We start from the raw sequence: 12,752 nt of genomic DNA on the forward strand, positions 1-12,752 counted from the left end.
TCTGGGAATTATTTGGACACTGGAACAACAGTAAGACAACTTCAATGTCAATCTCTGCTTGGCTCTTGAAGTAGCTTGTGCTTGTGGAGCATGGCAGTATTATGACTCCTACCAGAGAAGAGGCGAGCGTAGTGGGGGAGGAAGGGTGTGTGTGCAAGGTACACAAGCAAACAATGTGTGACTGGCATCAAAGAGTCTGGAACTACTTGGAATTGGAAACCACAAAATAACTATAAGTATCTTTTGTAGGATTTTGAATGGTTGTGGTTATTTCTTTGTGATCCTTTTTTCAGAATTATGTGTTTGTCTTTATATAATGTACTACACTTTAAGCACACATGTCATTTGGGAGAAGAACAGAGGAAAGCAACTGGAGTTTCTTGCCTCAATCGGCCCGACTTGGAAATCAATGGAGATCTGATGCTCCCTGATCTCTTTCAACGACGCCATCGCGATGCGGATGTCGTCTAGGTCCTTGATCTGGCGGTTGAGCTTCTTCCCGGCCTCCTCCACAAAGGTGAAGATCTGCTCCATCTCCGTCCTGTACTTTCGGTTGCAGTGGTGCCCGTAGTCCACCATCCAGCTCTTGGTCTCGGCGGTGAGCGCCATCTTCAGGTCAGCTGAGGACACACATGAAACGGAGTTGAGATCCACCAACACTCCCCTACAGTTTTTTATTTAACACATGGGCCAAGTGAGGCATCTTATTTATAAATCTTGCAGCATGTCTCCTAATGAGGAGAGCTCAGAGCTGTTAGTCTTCTGATTAACAACCCTCTCCCCTTCACTGAACATCTGCCAGAGCGAGACAGGAGGCCTAAAACAGGCTGGGTATCAAACCCATGATCTTGACGTCATTACGAGTTGCGCTACAAGAACACATCTGGCTCTAATCTGAAACAGATCTGCTTGTGATCTGGGCAGAACCCAAGACCACATCATCCAGCACTTTGCTCCATACCTGTATATAGGGCGAGAGCCCCGACGGTGAGGAACTCTGGCTCGGCGTTGATCTCCTGCTCCAGGTCCCTGTAATAGAGGATCTGCGACTCAAACTCAGACAGCAGTGGTGTCCCCTGGCTGAACCTGCGGATGGTCTCCTCTCGGTCCCTCCTCCAGATGTGGTGGTAGCGCCCGAAGCGCTCCAGCCTGTTCATCACCTCCTGAGGACAACACAAACACCAGAGACCAGAGCTGTGTCTTGAAGGGACATGGAGAGACAGAACAGTACTGACTCTCCTGACTCTGACAGTACTGACTCTCTACTGTCTCTATGTCCCACCGGAACCATAGAGGATTAGTCAAGCTATGCAAGTACGCTTAGCTATCAGACATTTAAGTGCTTTCACTCATCTCATGAGGACCAATGAATAGCAATACAAGAAACAAACAAAGTATGAAGACCAATGAAAACAATACAAGACACATACGAGGTTGAAAAAGAGAGAGTAGCGTCGCTCTGTCTCTGAGACTAGATGGTTAGTTCAGTATGTTCTGAAGGTTAGTTTTGTCTCGTAGCCAGAGAAACACCAGAAGCAAGAAAATATACCATACTATAGCTTATAAACGATAAACTATTACTATATACAGTATATATGGAAATATACTATACTATAGCGTATAACCTATATACTAACCCACAGCATGAGAAACCCAGTCAGTTAAGCTGATGAATAAATACTTATTTGCACAAAGCAGAACCACGTGGAAAGACAGAGAGCAGTGTCCATTTCTCCCAGTGGAAGTAAGGAGGATGAGCTAAGCATGTTTGCCAGACTGCAGGATTGAGCATGTGAATCCCCAAACTGTTGAAGCTTATCTATGGCCTGAGTTGGACACCTAGCAGAATACTGAATAAGATGGCCAGATGGGTCTGAATCTCGTTAGATGCTCAGCTCTGAACATGCCAGGTATTTCCTTCTGGACAGTGGTCTGCTTGAGTGCTGTGAATGACTTTTGGGAAAGCAAGTTTGCAGCAGAAACGCACTCGTGGCCTTCTGTAGACAGGCTGGGAAACACAATGTTTCATTCAAGACGGTTCCCAACGCCAGACCTGGCTGGGATCAGGGCAGCACCTGTGGGGACACTGAAATGCCCTGTAGTAATAGCTGAGAGCAATGTACCAACACCGTAGCCAGCGCCAGGCTGCATCCGGCCCAGATCCGGCCATGTGTCGGCGCAGCCGCCATGAGACCGAGAAGCACATGTCCTTTTATAGAACAATTCCCAGAGACAGATAAGGGCTGGTTGGATTGATTTGCAGCTGAAGCTTCACACAGGGCCCGCTGCGGAGCGGGCCGTCATGTTTCATAAAACCTGTACAGGCCCGTTCCAACATGATCTGACCGAGGAGAATATAACGAAGCCTCAGAGGACGGGTTCTACAGGGTCATGGTCCACAGCTACCTCCCCCCCGGCCCACCTGAGATTATTGGTGTAAGGGGGGAGGTGTGTGTTGGGGGGAGGGTATCTGCTGCGTCAGCCTTTCGAGGGACGTGATCAGTGGTTAAATTGGGCCGGGGCTGTCCGGGGCGGAGCCCCGGCACATAAGCTGCCGGGTTTGGAGTTCTGCAAAGCAGATCTGCTGCGCAGCAGCTCCAGCCGATTTTGGCAATCTGCCTAGTCCATTCACAAGCAATGTTGTCCTACTCATTTACAACTTTTCCATTGCAAATCTATGTTGTTTTAAAACACAAATCTAAATAATGGTAGGGAAAGGCTGGCCTAGACATCTGGAGCAAGTTTGAGAAGTAGGCATATCGCGCACGAAACTTGCGCAGCAGCTCCTCCTCCGCGATCAGACAACACAACGTCAATCGGTCATCATCAGACATATCGTAGTAGACAGGTGAATGGCGAGGTAAGAGAAACAAAATTAAAGGTGCACGGTATTTTGAAAGAGGTCGATCATCACCAATAGGCTAATATCATTAGATATGGGCTTGCATTTTCATTAAGCAGGAAAAATGAACCTTAGACATGCAGGGATAGCCTGCTACTGGTGTGTCAACTCGCAAGCGCTAGTTAAAAAGAACAATGCTGCTAATTCTAAATGATTTAGCAAGTAGTCTATGCGATCTCCGAATCACATTTCTCATTCCTAGCTGGATGAATTTCAAACTTATTTGTATCAATGAATCAGCTCTTAATGTGTCCTCATCAAACACACTCAAAATCTACAGAGTACATATTAAGCAACATATAAAAAATGCTGGAGTTGTTGGCTGCTTGCTTCACTGCTTGTGGATGGTTGCTCATCATCTGAATCTTCCTCCTGGCTATGCATTGGTCCTTGAACATACACTACTCACAAAAAGTTAGTGATATCTGGCTTTTGGGTGAGTAGTGTATTTTAGCATTGACCCTGTGAATATTTTTTTAGAAAAGTAACCTACTAACAAAGACTAATAATTGTATTAATATTGATTGATTCACATCCATATGAATGGATGACATGACAAACAAGTGGTGGAAAATGGAAAGTATTTGTTAGTAGGTTACTTTTCACAAAGTTAACTTTAACGGTGATGTGTTTTTTGTTTAATTTGGCAACTTATTTACTGCATAATCCTCGAAAGATTTGTGAAATTTGCCCCTCCGGATCAGAGCCCCCCTACATAGAAAATCCCAATTTAACCCCTGGACGTGATGTTTATTCAATGATTGGTCCGGCATCGCCTGAGAAAGCACTGCGTTGGCATTCCTGAGCGTGCTTGTGGACACAGAGCTCATTACTGTAACAGTCCAGCCGCTCCATGATCCTCGGCAGCAAGGGAAACAGCTTCCACCAATCAGTCGCTCTCATATCTGGCAGGGGTGCTGGATGTGTCCCTAGCAGTGACTTTCAAAAGGCTAAAGTGAGGAATTGGAGGCGAGTCACTGAATTTATCATTAGTTTGTTTCTCTAATCTCAGAAAAAATACCATTTCTCACTGGTAAGACTGGAAGGTAGCCGAGGGCCATTGAATTACTGCCATGTCTTCTTGTATGGGGCTTATTTGAATCCATTGTTATTCTCTTTGGTGGGTAACTGCAGCCATTTCCTTCATCTATCAGTCTAGGAAATGATTGCAATGGTTGGTTTTACTGTATATCTTACTCCTGTTGGTGGTCAGCCTACACATAAACACAACGTCTGTCATCTCTACCTCCTGCACTCATTGTCCTGATTCATTAGGGAAGTTCAGCCCAGGAGTAGCAAAGACCAACGTATGCGCATATCACTAACCCCAAAGGCTAGGATTTAAGGAAGAAATGTCTCTGGCTTATTTGGAGGGAAAATGTCGGGCTCATGGAAAATCTCATTGGTATTTAAAGTTCATACCTGCTGTCTGAGATTCAGTTTAAGTATTCAGATATTTGGTTTAAATATTTGGTTCCTGTATTAAAGGTGATTCTGAATATGAGATATGATATTCCAGATACATGGCTGTTTGAGACACACACACACACACACACACGCACACGCACACACACACACACACACACACACACACATCATATGTGTGTGCACAAATCCACCCACACATACACATACACTTGCACCATAGTTTAACCATCCATTTAAAATATTCTGCTGCTCTCAAAAATGTGTGCAAAATTGATTTGCAGTTGATACTGTCCTAAAGTGACTCGCTCATGGAAAATGCTGTGAATAATCATATGCATGAATATCACTGTAGTACCTTTTATTAACACAGTTGTGTCCTCATATCTCAAGTTGTCCTTGCCAAGACCTCTCATCTTATATCAAACCATCTTTATCGAATGAGTTTCATCCTGACTTAATCAAATATTAGTGTTTTTTCTTACAGAGACTGTATGGTTAATGAACGGAGAGGAGGAAACACATCATTTGAGATAAAGATAGAATCATCACCTTCTCATTCCAAAGTAGTAGTAGCATCATTATCTCATTGAACAAGCACATCATTTTCTTTGCAACTAAATACAAATCTGGCGTCTACTAGATGAGATATGCTGGTACCACAGACAGGAGTATGCAGGCATATAACCAATGATGTCCACATATTTCTGTTCTTAAAATTAAAACATGTACTGTTTAATGAACATTACACATTTAATGTGTGTGAATTATTAGCAGAACTTCTTCTGGGCACCAGGAAATATCTAATCTAATCGGATATTGTAATTATAAAATCTAATTAATATCTTATATGTGTATAATAAAGCTCTGTCAGACTGACAGCCATTAATACCAGCTTTGTGATAGGACTTTTGCTCAAATCCTGTCTTGACAAAAATATATATTTAATGTTTGTGATTATGTGATTATGTACTTTCATTTACACTCTAGTGAGTGTATGTGGAAATGTCTTAGTGAAACCCCAGATAGACTGGCAGCAATCTCTGAAATTGCAGACCCCATCCAGATCCCAGCCCAGAGAGAGGTAACTGAGATATAAGACAATCTGAGACAATCTGAGACAATCTGAGACAATCTGAGACAACCTGAGATGTTACCTTCTTGGTAGAGTTGATGGACGTGCTGAGCACAGACACCAGCTTGACGATCTCCTTGTTCTCCGAGATGCTCTTGTGGTAGTTACGCACCTGGATGGGCATCGCCTGGGCAACCGAAGCTGAGATGTCTGAAGTGCTGCCATCTGCTGGACAAACAGGCACACAGTCACAACAAAGTGCATCTTAGCCTGGCATGGTGTATACGGACTATGCAAACACAAAATTCAAAGGAACATTTAAAACAAAAATAAAAAATGAATCTGAAAATGAATGAAATAATGAATTATATTCTCCATACATAATAATAACACTTCTTTAATATATGGGTGTCAATCACATAGCACTGACTACATCAAAACTTGTGAAATATGAGGTGTGTGTATCTATGTGCATACAAGTTTGTACGTGTGCCTGCAGTCTTTAGAAGTGTGTGTTTGTGTCTGTAATTGTATGTGTATCTACGTATGTTTGTGTGACAGACATGTATCCATCTACTGTTGTATGACTGTGAAAAGAAAGTTTTGCAGTCATTGATCATTGGCGTCACTTCATAAGCTTAGTGATGAAAAATACGTATGCAGATAGGGCCCTCCAGTGGACAAAGGCACAAACTGCAATAACATGATGTTCTGTCTGACAGTGCCGTCTCAAACAGATGTGGGTTCGGATAGAACATAAAAAGGTATAGCTGAAATTGAATATAGATGGAATATAGATTGAATATAGGATGCTACTAATAAACAACACTGTTATTTATTCTTCCTATCATTTGTGCTGGCTCTGTATGTGAAAAAAAGACAGATGGGGTGGGGTTGAGGTAAAAAGAGAGAAAGAAAGAAAGAAAAACTACACAAATTGTGTGTGTGTGTGTGTGTGTGTGTAAGGTTGCATGTCTGTTTACCAGCTATGCTGTGGAAGGTCGTGTCGGCATCATCTGATTCACTGTCATAGCTCTCCTGCTGCAAAACTGCCATGCGTCTTTCACTCATTTTCCTCTGCACACACGAAACACACACAGACCCACACCCACACCCACACACACACACACACACACACACACACACCGTTTGTATGTGAATTCAGTTCTCAAACATCATCCAGACACACATGTGTTGCCTGCCTGTATGCTCTAGGGGCTTCAGGGCTCTGTAAGGCATCAATGTAAATTGTTAATGGCACTACATAAATGCATCTAATATAATTAAAATACCCCCCCCCCTCCCCCCACGACACACACGCAGAGAAACAAACACACACAGACCTTGGATATCCTCTCCTTGCCCCACTGCCCAACCCCCTTGCTGACGCTGACGACGCTGTCCACGGCGCGGTTCAGGGCCTGCTGGATGTCGTCCAGCGCCGGCAGCATGCTGATGTTGGGGATGGCCAGAGTCACACTCGCCCTGAAGATGGGCTGCTGAGCGTTGCTACGCTGACGGCCTGACGACTCACTGTCTGCTGCACACACACACGCGTGTGCATACACACACAGACAAACATGTGCGCACACACACACCCACCGCACACGTACACACATGTACACACATGTACACACACACACACACACACACACACACACACACAAACAAACACGTTAACTGTCTTTGTATGGGGCAAAATAATTATTCCCTAAAACATTCTCCTTTAAGTCACATTAAAGATATGTATTGCTGTCGCAAGTCATGTGAACATGTGTGTTCTGTTATTAGTGTGTGAACGACACTTGAGCAGTGAGACAGGAAGTGGCGTGACAAACCAAGGAAGTGCAAGAGTGAGGAGGCGTGGATACGCTTGCGCAGTGTCTCCAGCGTGTTGCGTGTGAGGCGCAGCAGGGCCTCCAGGTTGCGGTGGTTGAGGTGGGACAGCAGCTCCTGAGCCTCCTCCTCCAGCACCGCCGCCAGGTCCCGCTTCCTCCGCCGCCGCAGGGGGGAGGAGGGGCCCACACTGGGAGCCATGGTGTTCCGCGACACCAGGCGGCCCTCTGAACGCCCATCATCCTCTCCTAGAAATAGAATATATGCTGTAATACATTCTCTTTCTCTCTCTCTCTCTTTCTCTCTCTCTCTCTTTCTCTCACTCTCTCACTTAGTTTAAACAGTCAAGAAGGACAAAGGCATGAGACGTCTCTGTCTGGGCCTGTGAAGACCTACTGATGTGTGCATCATTTACTGTCAGAGCTGTTACTCTTGTTATGTTACCTAGCAGCAGCAACAACTTTACAGCCTCTCTCTCTCTATTATAATCTCTTCATATTGCAACCTCTTCTCTCTCTCTCTCTCTCTCTCTCTCTGTAAGTTGTAAGTTACATTATCTGAGTGAGGGTTATGTCAGTCCCCCCCCCCCCCCCCCCCCCATGCTCAGTCTGTTTCGTATGAGCCCTGAGCCCTGAGTCATGTCCAAAGGTGTGCCCAGTCACCTTCACTGTCTGCAGGCTCAGCTTTGCTCTCAGCTCTGCTCTCGTCCAGGAGCTTCTGCTCGGCCTCCCGCTGCTGCTCGGACTCCAGCAGCATGTTGATCAGCTCGTTGGCCGCCTCCTCCACCAGAGAGCTCTTGGTGTGGAGGGTCTGGGCTCCTTTGATGCACAGGTCCTGGGGAAACGGAATTAAATAAATGATCTGTAAAAACAAGTCTTTTCATGTCATCTGTGAGTGAGAGAAAGTGTGTGCGAGTGCGTGTGTGTGCCCTGGTCCTCAGGACGAGCTCCTCGAGGGTGAAGTGCTCCTCCTCAGGCAGAACACACGAAGGGGTGCAGCTACTATGTGTGTGTGTGTGTGTGTGTGTATGTGTGTGTGTGTATGTGTGTGTGTGTGTGGGTGTGTGTGTGTGTGTGTATGTGTGTGTGTGTGGGTGTGTGTGTGTTTGTGTGTACCCTGGTCTTCTGGATGAACTCCTCGCAGGTGAAGGGCTCCTCCTCAGGCAGCACACACAGAGGGGTGCAGCTCATGTCCTGCAGCACAGCATCAATCCTGAACTCCACCAGATCATTCACACGGTCCAGCAGCAGCTCCAGCTCCTCTGCAGGAGATAGGGGGGTGGGGGACAATGGGGATCAGCTCCTTAGTCACACAAATGTATGTGTTTGTGTGTTTGTGTGTGTGTATACTGCTATGTGTCTTACCCAGAGCAGCTGTGATGTGGTTGATGTATTTGTCAATGTTGAGTGAGGTCCAGTTGAGTGAGGTGAGGCCAGGCAGGATGGCCTCGTCTACTTTAGCCACGTGAGGAGACAGCAGCTGCTCAAACGCACTGTGGATCTTCCCCCTCACTCTCATGTTCTCAGTCAGAACCAGCTGGAACACACACACACACACACACACACACACACACACACACACACACACACACACACACACACACACACACACACACACACACACACACACACACACACACACACACACACACACACACACACACACACACACACACAAACACATAACTTCATTAACACACAAAGACTAAAAGCAAGCTGTCAAAATACATGTACCCTACTCTGTATGCCTAACCAAACCCTTTTAATTATCCTCATAAGCCTCATGTGGCTCCAACAAGTTGCCTTTCACAGCTCAAGCAATGCTGATGGTTCATGCGTGTCCCACAAGAGAGGCGGAGGCCTGGGAGGTGTGATGCCAGGGAGTGCCAACCTGCAGCTGGTTGTAGTGCTTCTTGAGTGTGTGTTGTTTCTGCTGCAGGATGCCGGCGAATGGTGGGATCTCCAGGCCCATGCGTGTCATGCAGTCCTTCTCCCGGATCTGTGTCAGGATCTGGGGGTCAAAGTTCACGTAGAGCTCGCCCGTGTCTGGGCACTTGACCAGAAGAGATGCCTGCAGTCCCACTTTAGCCACCTCGATCTAGAGAGGGTGACATAAGGAGAGGGTTTTATTTCAGAGTGTATTATAGTGCCTGTGTTTGTGTGTGTGTCCTTCAATGTCTGTGGTTATGTATGTATGTGCATGATCCTATAACTGTGTAATGTGTGTGTGTGTGTGTGTGCCATGGTCAGATAATTGTGTTTCAGTTTTGGAGGGGAAGGTCAAGAAGATTCAGTTAAGCTTTCTGCGATGGTTAGAATAAGTTCAGCTCTCTTGCAAAGCATCAAAAACTGTGGTTGTGTGTGTGTGTGTATGCGCGACCTGTGTGTACCATGGTCTTTTATGTGTCTGTGTGTGCATGTAATTTGTGCTTATATTTGTGATAGAATTAATTTCGAAACACTGTTAATGACTGTATGACCCTTGCATGAATCATGTGCTTATGGAAGCAGGTACATGGCTTTTCTGTGTGTGTGTAGCTTAGATAATTAGTCGTTGACGCCACTTAGTCTGCATATGTGTAAGGGCTCAGAAGACAAGGAACCTCTTGTCCATGTTTGGGTCAGAGGTGAAAAGAAGGGTTGAGCTGTCCTGTTCAACCTTGTGTAAAACTGACATCCTTGCATGGCAGAAAGCAAAGTAAGATGACCTCGCACGTCAGAGACCCACCACGTGGTTATCCCTGTTTTTGGCATCAGAGATTGCTCATTTTTTTCTATATAAACCCTGTGCGATGCTTGTGAAATTGCTTCACTTTCATCTTTGTGCTGTGAGTGAGCCCAACCATTGTTGCTGAATAAATACACTGATCTACAACTGAGATAGGAGTCCTGAGATAACTTGAGTGAATTTTCACCTTACAATTTGTGTATGTATATCAGTATGATTGTGTTTCAGTGTTGTGTGTGTGTGTGTGTGTGTGTGTGTGTGTGTGTGTGTGTGTGTGTGTGTGTATAAGTGTGTGTCTATCCGCTCTACCTGGTCCATCCAGCCCCTGTGGTAGAGCAGCTCGTACTCCAGCAGCACCCTGGCCAGTCGGTTGTAGCTGCGGATGATGCGCTTGGCCTCGAGAGTGTCCAGCACCCCTGGCTGCTTCTGGAACATCCCCATGGGGCCCTGGATACGCCGGAACAGCTGCCGCACCCACTGGATGCGACCCGCGATGGGGGGCAGGTCTCGCCCCAGTGGTGGGTCCAGTTTCTGGCGTGTGTAGATGCGGGACACCATCTCGATGTCCCGGCCAGAGTTCTGCAGCAGCCGTTGGTATTTCTCACTGATGCCCAGGTCCGGGATGCCCAATCTGAACCCAGGAGAGACATGGCATGTCCATGTGTGTTAGTCTAGTCTAGTTCATGCACTATATATAACAGAGCACCATTACATGCATATGTATTTTGAATGCACTGAATCATGTATATTGTAATTACAATCTATTCTGTGCATCACAGTTTGATGAGGTTTGCATGTAATAAAAGTTTCAGCAATGCATTACATGTGTGCATTGTAAATGTACTGTATTACAATATGTTTAATATTAGTGTATGGCTGGATGATGAACTATGCTTGTCTATAAAATAAATCGTAAGGGGAAGACAATTCTATTTGGTCAGATTGGATGTGATTGGTTCACACTTTTTTTTAATGTATTTTTAATAACCCGTTGATATAACACACACACACACACACACACACACACACACACACACGTTGAACAGAAAGATTACAGCCATACAAGCCATATCAACGTCTGAGGGTTCTTTTATCAGATCAACCATAAAAGGATATGGTGACTGAGTGAGTGTTTCTCCAAAGCCCCTTCAGTCTTAGTGTTCACCTCTCAAATGTCTTCAGCACACTTAACGCTCGCTCTGTGTTTTGAATTTTGTCCAGGGTGGTATCCATGAAGGTCTTCAGCTGATTCTGGGGTGGAGAGAGTGAGACAATAAAAAGGATGAAGCCTTGAGAAGGTCTCAAGAGGGCAAACACACCTTTCTGACGCTGTGTAATGGTGTGACTCACGTGTAGCTCGTTTGTGTGTTTGCAAAACTCATCGTAGTCCTGATCAAAGTCTGTCCTCCTCTGGTCCAGGAAGCTGTACGGTTTCTTCTTCATCACTAAAACAATGGCCTGAAACACAAACACATGCATGAGAGAGAGAGAGTGTTTGCTTGTGTGTGTGTGTGTGTGTGTGTGTGTGTGTGTGTGTGTGTGTGTGTGTGTGTGTGTGTGTGTGTGTGTGTGTGTGTGTGTGTGTGTGTGTGTGTGTGTGTGGGTGTGTGTCTGTGTGATGGGGAAGACTGATAGGCAGCTAGGCATGAAATATTCAAACCACTCTAACAAAAACCTGGTCTTAGAATGAGATCTTAATCAGTCAGGAGTAAATTATGCACACAAAAAAATGAACACGCTCGGACACATTGAATTCATAAACACACACACACACACACACACACACACACACACACACACACACACACAACATGCAAAAAACACTACATTTCACAGCAAAAGTAATGGCAGACAGAAGCTGTTATGATGCTGATGGACAGGTGGTGCTAACATGGACTCAAAGCTAACTAGAACATGTTGCATTTCTATAACGAGCTGCATCATTGTGTTAACTGGTATGACAGTATGTGAGGGGTCATGGTGTTCTGTGACAGCGATGGTGTGTGACAGCTGCACCACATGTGCATGGGGTGTGAATGCGTGTGTGTGTATGTGTGTGTGTGTGTGTGTGTGTGTGTGTGTGTATGAGAGTGTGTGTTTGTTGTGACATATGACTCATGCAGAGTAGGATATGAGCAGGCCAGAGAGCCAGAAAACCAGAGGAGCAGACGTCTACATCACTTTACCTCCCATTTCATCTGCATGTCTGCCGTCTGCTCAGAGAGCCAAGGACAAGAGGAGGGAATGGAGCGAGGGAGGCAGAGAGAGGAAAGAGAGAGTGAGAGAGATATGAAGAGATAACAGGGGAAGACAGAGAAAGAGAGTGAGGCAGAGATGAGAGGAGAAGAGAGCGAGGAAGAAAGAAAGGAAGAGAGGAATAGGTCATAGAGAAGGGGCGAGAGAGGGAGAGGGAGTCATTGGGACAGAAAAAGAGAGGGCACAGCAGTTAAGACAGAAAAAGAAAAATACAGAAAAAGAACAGAGGTGCAGAACAGGATGAGCAGGAGACAAAGCAACAGGCTGTGAGACAAATGACATTACATTACATTAGCACAGAGATTACAGCAGATTGAGAGAGCTGGGTAGTGATGTTTAACATCAGAGGGTCTCATGTCAGAAAGACTACTTGTTGGTCAGTGAAACTCTGTTAAAAAACTCTCATTCCTTGGCTGGGTTGGCATACAGTTTAGTTTCCAGCAGTAGCCAAAAGTCTGTGGTGAGACCATGGGTGGCTAAAAAGGGCTGTAACATTCTGTTAAGTTAACCCATCCTGTGGTCCATCCTCCA

At 45.5% G+C, this 12,752-nt stretch overlaps 1 protein-coding gene across 3 annotated transcripts in view; it reads right to left on the reverse strand.

The window, feature by feature from the left end:
• The window catches only part of dnah5 (dynein, axonemal, heavy chain 5), a gene marked incomplete at both ends in the record, with an annotated part of 87,705 nt that overhangs the window by 68,571 nt on the left and 6,382 nt on the right, over positions 1–12,752 (reverse strand). For 2 of the 3 annotated variants that reach the window (XM_080858564.1, XM_080858562.1), the window contains 13 exons: positions 385–620; positions 962–1,163; positions 5,485–5,627; positions 6,386–6,479; positions 6,746–6,942; positions 7,241–7,486; positions 7,901–8,072; positions 8,354–8,499; positions 8,603–8,774; positions 9,129–9,335; positions 10,275–10,596; positions 11,131–11,216; positions 11,316–11,423. In XM_080858564.1, the coding sequence (XP_080714690.1) occupies positions 385–620; positions 962–1,163; positions 5,485–5,627; positions 6,386–6,479; positions 6,746–6,942; positions 7,241–7,486; positions 7,901–8,072; positions 8,354–8,499; positions 8,603–8,774; positions 9,129–9,335; positions 10,275–10,596; positions 11,131–11,216; positions 11,316–11,423 (2,331 nt within the window). Of the gene's footprint in view, positions 1–384; positions 621–961; positions 1,164–5,484; positions 5,628–6,385; positions 6,480–6,745; positions 6,943–7,240; positions 7,487–7,900; positions 8,073–8,353; positions 8,500–8,602; positions 8,775–9,128; positions 9,336–10,274; positions 10,597–11,130; positions 11,217–11,315; positions 11,424–12,151; positions 12,179–12,752 lie in introns of all 3 variants that reach the window. The other variant, XM_080858563.1, reaches the window with a different exon arrangement.

Source organism: Sprattus sprattus, assembly GCF_963457725.1.
Source record: "Sprattus sprattus genome assembly, chromosome: 19".
Lineage (NCBI taxonomy): Eukaryota > Metazoa > Chordata > Actinopteri > Clupeiformes > Clupeidae > Sprattus > Sprattus sprattus.